The 19298-nt window shown below is 36.9% G+C and overlaps 1 protein-coding gene across 1 annotated transcript in view; it reads right to left on the reverse strand.

Annotated features, from left to right (window-relative positions):
* CtsK1 (C1 family peptidase 26-29-p) overlaps positions 1-6314 on the reverse strand; it is a 55606-nt gene extending 49292 nt beyond the window's left edge. The window contains exons 1-3 of the mRNA XM_069820505.1: positions 6123-6314; positions 5458-5604; positions 831-1003 (exon numbers count right to left, since the gene is read on the reverse strand). Coding sequence (XP_069676606.1) covers positions 831-1003; positions 5458-5604; positions 6123-6174 — 372 coding nt within the window. The 5' untranslated portion in view covers positions 6175-6314. The remainder of the gene's footprint in view (positions 1-830; positions 1004-5457; positions 5605-6122) is intronic.
* Positions 6315-19298: the final 12984 nt, after the last annotated feature.

Raw genomic sequence — 19298 nt, forward strand, 5'->3', positions numbered from 1 at the left:
GATATATCTAAACCATTTTAAAGATAGATTCAAACAGTTTTTTACAGTGTATTTGCAAAAGCATGTTCTACAAACTGTCTGTAACAGAATTTTGATATTAGTCCCCCTGTTAGTAAAATAAACAATTAAAATTTAATAACAATTTTCTGATTTCCTTTCTTGCAAACAAACGGACGTATTTTTAAAATGAAATCAATTAACAAAATTCTGTTACAGAGAAAAGTATCCTAATGGTCTACAGAATGTGTGTTCTAAATTTCATGCATGTATCTTTAATAGTTCAGAAATGATATCCATTTTTGTCTGGCAATGTAGCAAAAAAAAAAAATGAAGTTCCTGGAAACCGATAAAATCGGGTGCGTGATTTAAAAATCCATTGCCCAGGAAGTTTAAAAATCACGTCTCAACATCCGATAAGGGCACAAATACCCACAAAATGTTATGCAATGCATTCCACACATATCAAAGGGTATTTTAAAGAAAAAAAAATTTTTTGAAAATTTAATTTACCAGAAACAACAATAAAAGTGGGGGAGTGATTTAAAAATCTATAATGCAGGAAGTTTAAAAATGGCGACTCAACATCCAACAAGGGCACAAATACCCACAAAATGTTATGCTATGCATTCCACACATATCACAGTGTATTTTAAAGATTTTTTTTTTTAATTTACTCATTTTTCACCAAAAAATACCATCCTCTCCCCTTAATTCACACCCTATGAACTCTGGAAATAAGCTATCATTATTTAACAGAGAGACAGCAAGAACAGGAAAGAATTAGAAGATTTTAACATATAACTTGCTTCATATATGACACTGACTCATACCTTGAATCCTGTTAAGTCTGGAAGAATACTCTGTGGTTCGATTTTGTTGTCTTTGGTTCCGTTGACTTGTAGGCAAGTTTCCTTATTCTCTACTTTCTCTGTTGTCACAGGTGCAACCTTTAAACTTGTTCCGAAATTTCCATACTTGCTGATTTGATACGTTTTCACCATTCCTGTTATCAAAAAATAGTCACATATCAATACAGGCTGCAAAAATGTCCTGCTACATTCTCATGAATGAACAAACAAACAAATAAATGAATAGAGAAATGGAAGGAGAAGCATTTAAAAGATAAACAATAAGAATTGCGTCCTTCAGCGGCTCTTTGGATTCAGTAGCGAAGCTAAGGTGTAAATACTGGGTATGCTGAAAAAAATCTTATTTTATATTTTCTTATACAGCAGATGTTTCTCGGCTTTTCTATCAAAATGTTTTGGGACACAAACCCCACAAGATGATGATTACCACTCATTTCACCCCCAAACAGAATACAGGTGTAACAATATAACCTATTTGTCTCAGAGCACCCTGTTAGCCAAGGATATTTTCTTATACCATGAAAATTGAAATTTTCTATTTTGTCTTCCTCCATCCGCTATTTTAATATGTAAATGTAGTGTCGATCTCCTGTCTTTATAAGCACATTTTGTTTCATATGCCAAACTTGAAAACCGTTTCTCTTTTAATTCTCCAAATTTTGACCTCAATGTTCTCTCAGCATAAGCAATTTTTTTCACAAAACAGTATGTAGCACATAAATGCAAGCACTTTGGATTAAACTAACACTCAATAATATAGTAGGCTGACCAGATTTTCTATGGTCCAGCAGGGGACATCGGCAATTTCAAGAAAAACCACAAACGCTTATCTAGTCACTCTCCGTTGATATGTTACAGAAAATACGTGTAACAGTAGATACAATGATAGAACTTTACATACTAAATTTATAGAGTATTTTAACGTTTTGAATTGAATGCATAAACACACGTAACTGCTATAGCCTATATTGATAATTATAGCCACTAAGAATTCAATTTCAGTATTGACGCATGCATGGAAGTCTTTCACATAATATTGTACACACTGAATGATAACACACACATTTTACAAGTACTTGTCTGAAGAATATATCTTTTTAAGGATGTGTTCATTCCCATGCAGCCTCACACTAAGTTCTTCAAATGAGGAATGAATTTTTTTTTCACTTGTAGGCCTAACAAAGCTGTAACTGTTTAAACTTTCTTTTTTGACTTTTCATCAGTCCAGATTGAGTTCACTGTGCAGAAAAATCTTTCAACTGATGAATTACTGACTGGAAGACACATGATTAATGGCACTACTTTGAGAAGATTTTCATAAACGGAATGTTTTTTTTTTTATGTTGAAAAACATCATACCGGTACTTTTCACCTGTTGGTTTGTCACAAAATTCCTCATTTTTTGAACTGCTTAAAAATGGATGCTTTGTCAGTTCTAACACTTCCGCGCAACGCGAATGCTAACATGATCAAAGACAAAGATGCTGTGTTCTTCTCAAAGAGTGCAGAATATCTCATACTGTGCTCGCTGGTTCTTCTGTCTGATACTGAGAAGCGTTCAGAACAGGGGCGGCCCGTCCTTATGTGCTACAGTACAATGATAATTTTTGCTCAAATAATGTATTTGCAATACCATAGTATTTGATCTGCCATTTGACAATTTCCCTGGTTATGTTCACGACGCGTTATAGAGTGTTTAGTCTTCGCTCTTTGGTGCCTCAGCCGGTACGTTGTGCTACTCAAAACTCTATATGAGAATGTTGACAACTAATGTGCATGTGCAAAGCTGAAATCACTGCTCTGATTGGCTATTTTTACATGGGGAAGTGCTGTAGTCAGCTTCAGCACAACACAGTTTCGAGATTACAAAAGTAAAGTGTAACGAAAAAATGCTTGTTTGTGGAAGAACTCGGAACTATGTACAATTTGTTTGGTAATTCAAGTGTCCGACTCCTGCTGCCATCTGCCTGGTTTTTGAGGTTCTTCCTGAATCAGTCAGTCTAGAAAATTGAAGCCAAGGAAGTATGTGACAGTATAATTCAGGAAACTACTTCTCGTGTCAGTCTTTAACCTACCTAGACGCAACAAAATTGTTAAACAGCAAATTTTTTGACAATTTTTCGCATAATTTTCCTGAACGCGAACTTGAAGTTGCTGTCAACAGCTATACTGTACTGAACAAAAGAGTGTTAAAGACACAACTTGGGGTTCTATATGGAAGACCCGACTTCCGAAATATAGATGGAGCTGTTCAATTGTTACAATACATAACATAGCCTCCAACAATTCACAGGATCTATTCTGTGAAGTAACGAAGTTGTTAAATATTTTGGTTACAACACCAATGACCACTGCTGAGCCAGAAAGATGTTTTTCTTTCTTTAAACGCATAAAAACGTTTTTAAGGGACACTATGTCCCAGGATCGCCTCACTGCTCTTGCAATACTGTCAACAGAAAAGAGTATGACGTCCAAGATGGAGGGGTTTAACTCCAGGGTAATTGACAAGTTCTGCAGTAGGAAGGAACGTCGTATGGACTTCATATTTCATCACTAGGCGAGTCTCAAATTAAGATAAATACATATAAGTGTATACAGTAGGCCGATAAAGAGATTGTAGCACATTTATTATTTTGATCACCAGCCGCTACTGTTGATCACCAGCCGCTACTGGTTCAGAAGTATGCATGAATCACAGCAGTTCCATCACAATCCTTAAATATTTATGTGCAAAATGTTATCGAAACAAAATCAAAGCTTCTCGCGAAAAAAAACGGGGACACTTGCTCCCCAGGGACAGCAACTCAAAATCGGGGACATCTGGTCAGCCTACAATACAATGCATTCACAGAACACCAATGTAGTGCAGCATATATCACAGTTGAGGCTAATCCTGCTTCCTGCTACTGAGTCGTAGCGAATCGATACCTCTTCCCAGGCTTCCTCTCAACTTTCGAGTGCTACTGCCTGTGAGCGAGGCCGTCGCGCCTTGCTATGAGGCTCCTGCCACAAGTCTCTTTCACTGAAATGTTCATGCTAGAGTGACTGCCAACAGTGAATTTAATATATGGAAGAGTGCTTCAGTGGCTGGTCATGCTAATATCTTTGAAAAATATTGGAGTGCAAGAGGTCAAATGACTTTATTGCCAAACGCCTGGCATTAGAAAACAACAACAACATATATGGAAGGATCGAAGTGAAACCAAGTGTTACGATACATTATTATTACGAACTTATATACTCTTACTAGAAAATAGGATAAGCTTCGAAGCCTCTTAAGAGCATTGCCACTCTTTAGATTCATGTTGACCTTTAAATGAGCTCCTAGCCATTTGTCTCACTTCATTCACACGTTACCTCTGAAGGGACTTTGAAGTAAATATGTTTTATGCAGGGGCGAATGCTAGTCACGAAAGTTAGGCTTGCTCTTTTATTCATAGGGGAAGATGGGAGGATATAATAATTCATAATTAATAAAAAATAATCAGACCCACATAAATAATTTGTTTTATAATTATGAAATTATTATGAGTCATGGATCATATTCGCTTATCAGACGTAGAAGTTCGATATAATATAACAAACATGGCCAACAAAACAGTTTATTTAGTTTTTTTCGACCCTGCCAACCATTGCATATTGTTGTATTGAGCTGCATTGAACGAGCGCACATATTCTCTATAATGTCTGTCTTCTCATGAATAGTCCTTCGGGAAAATGGATTTAATAATAGGGTTTCAATAACACACAATTCCGAACTCATTGCAATATTTCACATTAAAGTATAAGAATTAATAGACCTAATACATGCAGCAGCTAACACATGCATTCAGCTCATACAATTACATTGCACTCGCAATTCACAGCACATTCCGCTGCCAATACTGGTCTGTGTAACGTTAAATAGTCGTTGGTGTAGCTCTCGGACCAGAGCTTCAAACAACACATAAAAGAAGCATGTGCGCCTAGGACGGACTAAGGAGGAAGGCACTTGCATGTGCATCATATTCTCGCTATTTCTACGTCTTTCCTGTAGCTCCGGGAAACGAGCAAGCGTTGCGATATTTGCGGTGTGCAACCTGCGGATGGTATTACGCCTATACAATATTCCAAAAATCAAAATAAATTTTAATGTACATAATCTCATTTTGGAAATACACATTCTACGAAAATATTGGGCTTGCGCAGCAAGCATAGCATGCCCAAAGAAATCGCCCCTGGTTTTATGATACATTAAATGTGCTAATGTCGTGATAATTCCATACATATGGTACAATAAGAATTTAATGTGTTGTGGCTGTGATAAAAATATTGAAAAATGGTTTATAGCGCCACATTGGCAGTGATAAAAGCGTGCAATATTCGTTCAGTGACCGGTGAATACTATATCATGACCTAATAATATTCAGGAATTTCAAATACAGTTCTTCCAAACTGAGCAAAGGGAGAAAGAGCAATCTATCTTTTCTCTGGTACGGTCAACAAAATATCACCCATTAACATACTTACAATATAAATTAGTATTTATGACAAGTCGTATGGATTACAAAGCAGGCTAGATGACTGAATTATGTGTACCGGTACCTACCTCCATAGTAATCAATGCGGCTAGACCCAACAGTCAAGTCGTAATACGCTAAGAAAGGCTCACGAATCTCTGCATATGGAATGTAAAGTGTTCCCTTTACTGTATAAGTATCACTGAAGTTCGGTGGTGTTGGATCTGCACCCAGCACTAGAACAGAGCACAAGAAAATTTAGTTAAGTTGAAGGAAGATTATGGTATATGTCTAGATGTCTTAAAACAGTCATTGCGTTGTTAACAATGTCTGTACAAATACCTATTTTGTTTGCGTATTTTTGTAATTTCCGTGGAAAGAACAGAGCGTTGTTTTTATATTCTGTGAGCACTTGCCAGCAGAATTCTGTCATGTGTACTGTACTACAACTGTTCGTTGAATATTGTACAATACATGGTAATTTGCTAGGAGACTCGTTTGTTTTTGCAAGATATACTAAAACCCTAACCTGACCTAACCTTTTCCTTAATTTGTGACAGGTTACATTAGGTTAGGTTAAGTTAGTGTTTTAGTATACGTTGTATTCACTAAAGATAGATTTAGTGTAAAAGTGGTCTATATGCAACGACGTCTCCTAGGTTTACAATTTGATACCTTTAAAAAAATTGGTTAACATAATTTTGGAGTACAGAAAATAAGTATTATATTTACAGAAAATAAGTATTATATTTACCAGACACAAAAACGATGGCCAACACCGCCGAAAATAAAAGATTCCAAGCCATGTAATGCTTCAGCTGAAGTTCTCGAAATCAGGGAGAGCAAAAGTACCGATACAGAAATTGGCCCTTTCCCTGTAAGTTAACTGTGCACACAACAAAGCTTTAAATCACTGTAACAGTCGATTACCGCCAGGTTGACATGTCATGTGATGTTTTCTTGTTGAGTCAGCTTCGATGTGGTTGTCATGTGATTCACAATACCATGTTGCGCATCGGCACTTTGTTTTGCAATACGTCAGTACTACCACAGCATAAATTTCCCTGTGTAATCAGAAAAATCTATAACATACATATTATTTCAAATTGTTTTGCAGATCATTACAAATATAGAAAGTCAATGTTATGATTCTTATTTAGTCAAAGAGAATTAATAAGAGAACCGTTTCCTGTTATTCTTAAAGACGTTCAGCTTACGCTAGCCAAAGAGACTAGAGTGACTAGACTGCTTTTTAATGCGGTAGATTTGAAGCGACGACAAAAGTCACAAAAGGTGAAAAATATGAAGTTAATACAAGAAATTTCCTTTACTTCAGTGAGCTTCAGAATATTTTTACATTAACTCGCTATTTTCAACATCAAGGATAAGTGCTATAAATTCGCAAAGATAATGATTGAAAATTTTCATGACGGGTGCGATTTAAATCATAGACAAATAGACATGAGAGGAGAAACAACTAAAAGATAGACTACAGGAAGACGCGTCCTTGCAAGGAAAATTAAGAGTTGAGAGGAAGTGGTACCTATTTCAGCTCCAAGCCTATTCGCCACTTGTCATACTCCGATTTTCGCCTTTCATTTGGAGGAACGTTAGAGAATTTTGAAAGAGGAAAGCCAAAAATGGATATGTAACATAATAGCTACTACATGAAGGGAGAGAAGCACGATAGGACAGCAACAGGATGTTAAAAGCCTGGACAGCGAGTGGGGAGAGCGGGGGAGACGCATCCTGACAAGAGAAGAAGTCGCGAATGACACTCGAGTGAACTCTCTCTGCAATAACGAAGGCGACACGCAAAAATTAAGACTTCCATTTTCAAAAGGCTTTAATTAGGAAAATACCGAACTTATGTTAGGAAAGATGTAGATCCGATGCTCATTTCGTTTAGGGCTCATGCCAACAATTATCCTAGTGCCTTAGGAACACCACGAAAACCACAGGCAGGATAAGCTGTCTCAGTTTAGCCATTGGCTGTGGGAAGATTCTAGTAAAATATGGTCCGATCGGCCGTAAGGGCATAATGTGGGAAGAGTTTGTTCTCTTACATGGGGGAGCACTGCCCCCCCCAAACTTGGCCGAACTCTTTTTTTTTTTATTAACGTTACAAAATGTTGAATTCAAAACGTTTTTCTTGCTTTTGTTTATGATTAAGTTTCTGTGCTTAAATTGACGAATTAATGTCTTCAGACCATGCTTCTGAACTAGAATATTTACTTTAAATTTTTGAATGTATAAGAATTTCTGTACCTCATTTGAGGAATGGAAGCACTGTAATGTTTCTTTTGTATCAGCCTATACTTATGCGTTAGAACTCTGCAGATGTTCAAGCAGCCACTTGGAGAAATATTAATAACATACTGCACAACAATGCAGAAAAAAAGAAAAGTGATCTCGGTATAATGTGTAAACATAAATACGAGATTAAATAAAATAATTAGAACTTACATTTCATACGATATCTTGCTTTTTTTAAATAAACAGATAAATGTAAAATCGGTCCTCCACTGTGGACTCATGGCTAGCACGTCTGGCCATGAAACGAACGGGCCTAGGTTCAAATCCTGGTTGGAAAAAGTTACTTGATTGGGATTTTCCCTCAACCAATTGAAGTAGAATTGCTGAGTAATTTTCGGTGTTGGAGCTCGGACTCATTTCGCCATCATTAATTCACATATCATCATCCATACAATAGCCCGGTTTAAGTTTATGGTGCGGCATGCTGTACTTGTACAAGAGCACAGCCGTTCGGCTATCCAATCATTCACAGAATAGGAGTGGTAAGCACAATAAGCCTCAGGCTGCAGTGCAAGCCTTCGGATCTCTCCTCCGTATAAGAGGAAACAAAGTAAAATTGTCTGTACATTTTGTTACAATTTTACTTTATTTTACAGTACCTTTATTAAATGATCATATTCCGATATACTGCAACAAGGTCAACTTATAACGGGGGGAGGAGATAAATTATGTCCCACATAATCTCGTTATATCGGGATTCTTTTCCACCCCCAGGAAACTGTTCTCTTCCGCCTATGCCGGCGCTGCGCTGTATGCCAGGCTAGACAGGAAACCCATGTCCATGTGTAGGGATGAAAGATAGAATCCTTGGTGTGTACATAATAGCTCGAATTGCAGTTCATCACGAGACATGATACCGGGATGCTTCTGGCATAAGATGAGTTGGACATGGGTCCTGATCCTGAGACTCGAACAGGCAATAGTTGCTTACCGCTTCTCAGGTCGCTTCCTATGCTGTATTCCAGGTCGCCAGAGACCGAGTTCAGTTCCGTCCGCTCAAATGCGATGAGGGAAAGACAGGAAATAAGGGCGGTGACTTTGTCTTAAGAGAGGCTGGAGGTGGGATCTGATCAGTAGCTTCCAAAAAGCAATGACTGTTTGTCGCTTCTCGAGTCATTCCCGAAGGTATATTCCAGGTCACAAGTAACCGATTTAAGCTCTGTCACTCCAAACTGGAAGGTGTTTATGGGAAGGTTAAGTCGAGTTGGAGTGGTTCAGGGTAGGGAGACTCGTACGTGCAATTGATATTGTCGGACCATCGGATCTGTGCCCCTTCAGCGCTGTCGTCGTTCTTAGAAAAGTTAACTCCTGTACTCACTCCATTCCGCCCGCTTTCCTCCCACCACTTCAAACAGCAGGCCACGAACCTTGCCGAATAGGGATGTTGCCAAACTTCCGTCAAACGGTGTCATAAATAACTGGTTCTCGATGCTACGATATCATTTATTTCAATCAAAATACATCTTGTATTTCTACAGTTTTAAAGCTAAATCCCACGTCTCGAATCACTTTCCGTAGCGTTTCTCTACAACCTTGGAAATTATTGCTTCTCTCGCAACCTTCAGTAATTTCTTCAATGTTGGAACTTTTTTCTGCACGGTATAAAATTCTTGTATCTTTCTTCTTAAAATACATCGGTTCATATCATCTACAAGAATTCTTCCCTGGTGATTCTAACTTTTCATCTCCTGCACAGACTCCCTCTCTTCTGATTTTCTTTATTGGGAGCTCTGACTTGCCTATATAAATTACATAAAAATGTTGTACGTATTATTAGTATTAGTTAAGTAAGTAATTTTAATACGTAATCAATTGAAATAAAATAAGCCTCACCTGTGATCGCAGCTGCTCTTTTCGTTGCCTGATTTATAGGAAACAGATATTGATCTGTTTCTCTTCATCGCAAAATCCTTATTACGTACTTGCTTAAAAATATTTCTTTCGCCACTCCATGCTACAGTGTTCATGTTGAGTTGACAACACTGGACTGCAAGTGCACATAAACTGTCCCGCAAGAAGGCTAAAATTGTGAGTAGTGGGGAAGAGAAAGGGAGAGAGATAGAAAAGAGAGAGATAGGAATGCAGGGAGAGATATGAATTACCGAGGCTGAGAAGGAATTAGGGTTCAGTTCGCATATATTACGGGGGCACAGATCCGATGGTCCGACAAATACATGTCACTGCTCTCGCCATTTCCAACGCTTTATTCTGGGATGTTAGAGGTGAGTTTAGTCCCACCCATCAACTCAAATTGGACGACAAAGAATTTAAGATTGGTGAACTATTTCCAGGCTATTCCAGTAGTGGGTACAGCATTCTAGCGGCTGGACTATATGAGTGATCACCTACCTAAACCGGGGGACAACGCCGGTCTCCCTATCTGCCTGTCTCATAAGCAGAGACCGGAGTTTGGAGGTCTAAATAATATATTGAAACATTGTATAGACCTATACAGTGCGAGGGGTGAGAAGCAGCACATGCCTACATTGCTGACCTCATTGTTGTGAACGACAACATTGCTACGTAACTAGGAGTACACACATAGAAAAGTAGGTAGGTAGGTACACATGACAATATGACAATAATATATTGTTGAAATAATACAACATGTATGATTTATAAAAAAACCTAACTATATGTACTATTTACACAAATCATGCATCATTAAACGAAATGCTCAACATATAAGAAACATAACAGTTTACATATTCTATGACTTATTATATGGCATAATTCAATGCATATAACATTTTCAAATTGCAAAGTGTGAAATTTGTCCGAATGGAAGAAAACAAATATTTATACATTAAATAACTCCGTTCGAAACCCACGGAAACGGTCAGAGAATGTTAAATATCGAACATCACTTGCAGTAGCGGCTCGCAGTAAAAATATTACCGTAAGTGAAGTGCTGTTCACATACACAAATGCGTGTACAGTTTTACCAATACCATGATTAGGCCTACTATTCATAAACTACGTAAAATGTATTGGTTCTAGAACACATGCAAACAGGAAAATAAATCTATTTCAACATTCACCTTATTTCTTTTATACGAAGACAATCCTATCTTTCAAAGCTGCAGATTTGTCGATGATGTCTTCAAAAATATCTTCAGTTTCACTGAGGGTGAACAGAATATATAGGCCTATATGAAAAGTTATGGGGCTAATAATGAAAGTCTCTCCTGTAACGTAGCATTTCGAGTGAAATTTTTCAATCATTTCAAACAAAAATTCTTCTTTCATCAGCAAAATTTTTTGAAGTTATTTTATACATCTTGTCTATTTTCTTAGCACTTTTTAAAAACAAAGATCAAATGGAACTGTAGGTCGTCCAGAATTTAAAGCATCTCTTTAATTCTCAAATTTTAGTCTACCAAACGATGTTTCTGTCCCGGGCCGTGGTCTAAGGTAACCTGCCTAGGACTCGCGTTACGGAATGCGCGCTGGTTCGAGTCCTCATGAGGGAAGAAATTTTCTCATGAAATTTCGGCCAGTATATGGGACGGTTGCCCACCCAGCATCGTCATGCACTTGGGGAGCTACGATAGGTAACGAAATCCGGTTACGCAAACCAGCTATAGCAGCTGGGGGGCTCATCGTGCTAACCACACGATACCTCCATACTGGTTGGATGATCGTCTACCTCTGCTTCGGTATGTGGCCGTGAGGCCAACAGCCGGCTGGTCGGTCTTGGCCCTTCGTGGGCTGTAGTGCCACGGATTATTTAAACCGTGTTTTTAAGAAATTAAAAACCGTGTCACTTTCCGGATAAGTATTTCGTACACAGTTATCAATATTTTCTATGTACCAGGACGATACCTATGTATTTGTATAATATAATCTTAATGTTATATCATAGCCCGCTCCTATAGTATTATTATGCTCTACAGATAGAGTATGGGATCGGAGAGGACTATGGTTATATATATATATATATATGCCTACATATAATATGCACTATGACTTAGGATTAGTAGGTACACTATATACACTTATCACTAGTATTTTTAAATACCTGCATTAAATAAGAAGTTATTAATATTTCTGTAGGCCTATACACTTTTAAGACTACATGTGTATATTTACGCTCGCGTCAAACTTTCAGATACAAGAGCTGGGAGAAAAGTGGCAAGGTCGTGAACTTGTGAGAAGAAGTAATACATGCCATGGAAAAATAACTTTTCAACTTTGCGAATGTATATGGGGTTTATTCCTGATAAAATAACTTAGAGCCATCTAATTACCGTTGCACAGGGGAACTGCTTAGACAGAAGGAATGAAAATACTTTCCTCGAGTCAGGTAGTACATATTTTAAAATTCCACAGTGCTTCAACAGTATCCTCCAGCCTTCGTGACTAGCTTCAACGTCTTCAACCTTTTTCTATTATTAGTACCGTTAGATCAGCAAACTGGTTACTCCACCTACAAAAAATCTCCTAACTGAAAGACTCACAAATTTAATGCACTTCATAGGCACTATGATTTTCCGGTGCGTGACGTCACTTTACCACGGAAACTAGCTCGTTGACGGAAACCAAGTGTTGCATGAAAATAGAAACGCAAAATATAGTTTCACCTCTACAGTATTGCAAGTTCCAATAGACACCGCTCGGCGCTCGGCATTCGTAACAACTGGCATTATTCTATGCAGTGGGAGGTTACAAGTACTGTTTATACAACTAAATATTGCTGATATCGGCTGAAAAGAACTTGTTTTATTTAAAAAATAAGGTATCGGTAGTAATTAAAATTAATTAGGCCCATTAGTTCGAGATAAAATTTATAGGCCTACATGTTACATACAAATAGGTGAAGTGACACTTCATCTACTTCACTCACTTGAATTTACACCATCTATGCTATCATCTACGTCTACAACAACATTGTTACATAACTGTGAGTACGTACAGTGGACACATAACATTACCTATTTCCTATGAAAACAGTATATTTAGAAATAATACACCATGCATGATGTGTTAGTTACACAAATCTATATATTACACGAAATACTCTACATACAAGAAACATAACAGCTTACCCATTTTGTGATTTATTATAATACAATGTATATATTATTTTCAAATTGAAAAATCTGAAATTTGTCCGATTGGGAGAAAAGCAATATATATGCATTGAAAAACTCCGTTCCACATCTGCGGAAAAGGTTAGAGAATATTTATAATAAGGAATATAACTTCAATTAACTCCATCTATGCTGAATAATTTTCAGCGTTGAACCCTGGATTCATTTCGCTGCCATTATCACCTTAATCTCATTCAGACGCTATATAACCATGGCAGTTAAAAAAGCGTCGTAATATAACTAATAAAAATTACTCAGTCTATGATACTATACGCTTATACAGAATGTCAAACTCAAGCAGTTCATAAATTGTTTTAAGTATCCACGCCTAAGAGTGGACACTCAAATACTTTTCGTTATTGAAATTCTTTAACTCGCAGCGTTTGTATTTTAGTTTAAGTAACGATTGAAAACAGCTAAATAATAAACAGACATAGGTTCGGAGGGTTAATTGATACTTTAATTAATACGATGCGTTTGAGTAAAGAAATAAACATTTACAATACCCAGATCTCTCGAGGATAGTTCATGGCTCTTAGCAGCTAGAGTGATGTGTTCGTATTAATGTTTCGACTGCCTAGGATGGTTCGATGCTCGGCTTTTCGTTTCGTACTTTTTAATTCCGAATTTCTATTCCAGGTGATTCTAGAATATTACAATTAATACTACTTTAAAATGGAAATACGTAATCCATCGTAACATCATATAAACAAGAATGTCCCACTGCAATAGCTATAAAAGCTCGAATTCTACTCGTCGGTAACCATTCACGGTTCGAATGTCTGAAGCTCGTTAACAGCAAAAGTGAAAGATATCAAGAGAAGGATTAAGTAGTATAAAATGTTCCAGCACGCAAAGTACGTGGACATCGTCCAACTCCATGCGGATTGTTATCGATCTCGTATGTCTTATAGACCAGCACGGGACAGTGCACGCACGGAGTGTCATTATAGCTACTATTGCTGCCTCCTGAGTCTGAGAGTCGTGTGATGTGGCGGATGTAGTAGGCCTACATTACAATCTGCATCTGTATAAAGTGTTCGAAGTTTAGAAAATATCATTGGATATATACGCGTTTTTTTGGCTGACATCCCCCCTCTCATTGTAATATAACTAAAATTAGTTATTTGCGTATTTTCTGATGTGTATAAAACAACAAAGTAAATCTAAATACAATTGTAAGCATTGCATCAAATATAAACGCTATATATTGCTTATAAATAGACTTAGGACTATCTATCTATATATTTAATTTGAACTGTGGCGGAAAATTTAATGAAAACTATACATCCTGTGAGGTTGTGTGATGTCTCAATCGAAAGCTAATAATATTAATATTGCGGGAAAATCTAAATGGTTTGTAGCGAAGTTCATAAAAAGCTTTAAATTAAAAAAAGTATATGTGTGTCTGTCGCAGCAAAGCGTATACCGTGGGACATCTTGCAGTTCGATTCATAGTGTTGTGCAGAGGGCCGTGGTTCACGTAATGTACTTTATCTTCATTTGAGTTATTAATACAGCTTTTTGAGGTTTTTTCATAGTGTCAGTAATGTGGGGCTTTGTGTATAGGAAAGGCAATGTTTCAAATAATGAAATTTCAAATATCGTGTTTCCTTAAAACGTTCACAAATGTATGCAAATCTAGTCTTTCAGGTAAAGCTCCCTGTCAAGCAGATTTGAATAATTTCAAGGGAAAAATTGTTCACAAATGTAGTTATCGAAGTCTTCTGTACACGCGAGATGTTGACGTCACAATATCATGCTTTTCGAGACCTCGATACCGTAATAATGGTTTGATCATCTTTCAACTGTCACGTATTTTTTCGTGCTTCAATATAGTACGTGTGTTTTTTATCTGGCATTACTTAAAAAGGAATAGTGTTGTTACGTTGTGAATTTAGTTCTTCTTTATTAGTGCATTATTATGAGTGTAGCTGGTCGACCAAGAAAACGTGGTAGAACGTTTAGAAATGTAACTGCATTAAGAACTCACAAACGACTATGTAGAAAACGATGTTTGTAACAACGTTTCAAGAAGTGAAATTATGCATGAAGACAGTATTACATATTACGATGTAAAAATTTAAAAAATATGTGCATCCATCGCAGCAAAAACGTATACCGTAGGACATCTTCCAGTTCATTTCGTAGTGCTGTGCAGAGGGCCGTGGTTCACGTAATGTACTTCATCTTCGAGTTATTAATAAAGCTGTGTTAGACTTTTCGAAGGTCGTGAATGATATCAGTAATGTGGGATTTTGTGTATAGGAATTTTATTGTGGTTTTCAATCTCTATCAAGCAGCAGTTGCTGCTACAAGCCACTAGTATGTTACTTTATTTGTATTTCCAATAACCGAATAAATGAAATAGATTACTTATGTTGTTTCATATACGTTAGAAAATACGCAAATAACTTGTTTTAATTATAGTAGAAAGAGGGAGACGTCAGCTAAGACAATGCTTATATACTCAATGTTATTTTCTAAACTCCGATCGCTCTAATAGGCCTAATGTGGATTCGAAAAATGCAGATTGGAGAGGAGACGCGCAGGTTCCTTTACCCAGGATATAGATTGAAAATAAAAATATTCCTTCCTTCAAGTAGATGAACGATCGAGATGCCTGATATTTGGTACTTTCGTGGCCAATATAAAATTTGGAGCGTCATTATAAAAACAAACATACTAAAACCTAAGATTTGGCCGTAAAAGAGGGTAGTACAAAAATTACTCAGGATCTCTCTCTTTTATTTTACGACACTATCGACTGCTATATTTTAAAGAAAGTCTTGCCTACAGCATGTAATGCATTAAAGAAGGCTTCCATTCATATTGCATTTCAACAAAGGTTTTGTTAAAAATAATCTGTGAAAGGATAAATAACAGGAGAATTGTTTAATTTTTCGATTTTTAGAAGTAAGGTGGGTGCTCCTGTTATGGCCATGTTCCTGATATGGCCACCCCCCTATTGTGAGTTAGTTAACCAAAAAATCCGCTAAATTGCAACAGCATCCAGTGAAAGGGCATCCTGGTATGTCACTTGATCGTTTTCCATCCAGTCAGGTTGAGCAATATGGCGTCAGTTACCTGTTTTGCGGTTTTCATGTGACCTTTTCTTATTTTTCTCTGATAAGTCTCCTTTGTTTTATGCATGTTTTTCAAAGACTTGTTTCATGAAAACCATCGTACTCTATTCAGTTTTTAATGTTCTGTTGATTGGTGTTTGTAGTTGATGGCGTATCTTTTACGAGTTGTTCATAATCAAACGATTTTCGTGAAAGCCTACCTGCTCCTGATATGGCCATATCAAATGCACCATGGCCATATCAAGTTCATTTCACTTTTATTCTTTCACCTGACAAATTTACATGCCTTATAGTTGGGATTACGCAAAAATTCTGTATTTTAAGAAAAACAACTTAATTTTTTATGGAAAAACCTGTTTTGACTACACTTTTGAATTATAAAAAAGATTATTAAGTGTCATTTTTATTCATTTTACACCAAAATTATTTAATTTTAACACAACTGCGCTATCAAACTGAAAACAATCACGATTTGTAGAACATGGAACAAGGGTGGCCATATCATGTGCACATGTTCCTGATATGGCCACTAAGTAGACTTTTGGAATTTGGGACTTTTTGGACAATTAAAGCTATTTTTATGGGGAAAGGAAATTGTTTTAAGAAAGTTCATTAGACTGAGAACGAGTAAGAAAAAGTGGTTTACATTTTTTTTCAAAATGGCGGCTAGAAAAATTCTCAAACCTTAGCATGGCCATATCAGGGACACCTACCTTAGATCAGTAGATTTATATAAAAGCAGGAGATCTACTGCGAAATCAGCAGGCCTGACAATATTGATAGCAAGATTCAATAGTTGAAAAAGATCTAATGCAGTTGTGGGCAGATCTTGAGATACTACCCGCCACACAGAGAAGAGTTTGTGTGGTAGGGGCATGTACTTCATCCCTTTCATATGCAGTAGCGAAGTGTAAGAGAAACATAATATAAGGTATGAGCACACATCATTATCTCTGTCGTGTGTTAAGCAAGCTCTCATCTATGTTTTACAATTAAATTAACTGTACACATTTTATTACAAGAAGTTGATATAAAAATAAATGATAATTACTTTAAGATCCATGCTGACTGAGCAATGTCCGAACTTTCATCTAAAGCAAGTGAATAGCTACGCTATGAATTGGGAAATACTAGATTTTAATTTCTCATCCACCAGATATGTAATATCTTCTATTCTTCCCCCTATAGTACGACGAGACAAATTAATGTTTTCATAAATTGTTTCTTTTGTTCAGGAGGTATAACACTTGCCACACTGATTAAACATGTTTTAACAAATTCCCCGTCACTAAAAGGTTTAAATGATTTTGCAACTTCTCATGCAACTATGTCACTGGCAAGCATTTCCTTTTGTTTTTGAGTCAAGGCATTCGCCTCCTCTCTATTCCGGTTACTTAATATTTCGGTTTTTAATTTTTCAAGCTGCTCCGTATGTTTCGGCCTATAAATTTAAATAGAGAGAAATAGAAGAGAAAATAGAAAAGATATAGCGAAATTTTGTTTAAAAAGTTGTGAAAACAGAAAAATTATCTAGCTAATATTATTAGTTGAGCTTATTGTGTAGGTATTATACTTCAAACTACGGTTATTTACCTGTAATTAAGCTATGATTCTTATGACATGTATATAATGTCTGTGTATATTGCTTCTGTGCGTTCCTATAATGATTTTGTTGCATAGTAAGCATATCACGTTTTCTCCATACGCACAACAGAAGAATTTTTCTCCCCGATCTACTTGGAATGGGCGTCTAAGAGTATTCAACATCGCAAAAAAACAATCCGTCATATCGACTAAGGGTCGCTTACAGAGGGGGTGGAAGTTGGTGGGAGGAACGTGACGTCAGAACCCTCCCCGCTTCCGGATGTAATCATGATTACCAGTTTGCCCGCGTCTGATCTAATGGATGCTCAATCAAATTTTGGATTTTTATCTGACACCATTGTTAAATTAGAACAATCAGGAACGGAGCTCGCTGATGAAATACAGATAATGAGAAGTACTGTGAAGAAATAAAATGAAGTACAAAATAGCATTGGAAAACGGATAATGTTATGTTTTATTTAACGACGCTCGCAACTGCAGAGGTTATATCAGCATCGGCGGATGTGCCGGAATTTTGTCCCGCAGGAGTTCTTTTACATGCCAGTAAATCTATTGACATGAGCCTGTCGCATTTAAGCACACTTAAATGCCATCGACCTGGCCCGGGATCGAACCCGCAACCTTGGGCATAGAAGGCCAGCGCTATACCAACTCGCCAACCAGGTCGACTGGAAAACGAATTTCTTAAAAAAAAAAAAAAAAAAAAAAAAAAAATTGTTGGTGTGTTGCGTAAGAATTGTGGTTACAGTGTTCTTAGACTGATTGCAGATAGACTTGCCTGCCGATCTGAAGTTGCGCTCGGGCGCGGATTCGATTCCCGCTTGGACTGATTACCTGATTGGGTTTTTTCCGAGGTTTTCCCCAACCGTAAGGCGAATGTCAGGTAATCTATGGCGAATCCTTGGCCGCCTCGTCTCGCCAAATAGCCAAATACCATTTCGCTATCACCAATTCCATCGACGCTAAATAACCCAGTAGTTGATAAAGCGTCGTTAAATAAACAATTAAAAAATTATTCTCTGTGGAGAACCTAATTAAATAATATACTTCTGCAATCATATCAATTTTAAATAGAGGAGTTTTAAAAGGGAAAACAATATTGGAAATTTTGTATATCGAACTGACAACACTACCCCATTATCTCCTGGCCTAGTTGCTTCATAAGTGGTGTCTTCTTGGTATCACTTGTATGGTTCAGACTGTCTTCGGACAGTTAACTAAACAACAAATAGCTATTTTGTGTCAATTTCTGCGAAGTTGTTATAGCTATTTAGTACGCCCATTTATTTAAGTCAAATCATTCCTCCATACTCTTCTCAATTCATTGTTCCCAATCCTCTTTTACCACATTTAAATTTTCCCAAAACATTTTTAACAATCCCAGAGTCAATCCTCATTTTTCCTAAAACCAATTTCCCCAATAGCAATTTTCCCCAATAATCTCGTTTTTTTTTCTTCTTTAGCTATTGCTTTTAACTATAGTTACAAGTTCTATTTTGGATAATAAAATGGATAGACCCGAAATGTTTATGTCATCAATAGGAGGAAAGAAATTACTATTGCATGGTTTCATATATGACAGAAGGGATCAGTGGCGGTTCCTCGGGGGAGGGAAGGGAAGAACGTCTTCCTTACATTTTTCTTCTTCTGAAAGTAAATACCAAATAAAATATGTGCCTTAAAATTCGAGGAAGATTCGATAATTTTTAAGTTCACAGCTATAAGTAAACCTTAGTTGATCGAGTTTTAAACGACGTGCGCTCATATGCTGTAGAAAACTGTGAGAAGGATGCGAGATTGTTTGTGTGGAGGAAAGCCAATCCGTTTCTC

This window comes from Periplaneta americana, chromosome 3, assembly GCF_040183065.1.
Source record: "Periplaneta americana isolate PAMFEO1 chromosome 3, P.americana_PAMFEO1_priV1, whole genome shotgun sequence".
NCBI classification, from domain to species: Eukaryota; Metazoa; Arthropoda; class Insecta; order Blattodea; family Blattidae; genus Periplaneta; species Periplaneta americana.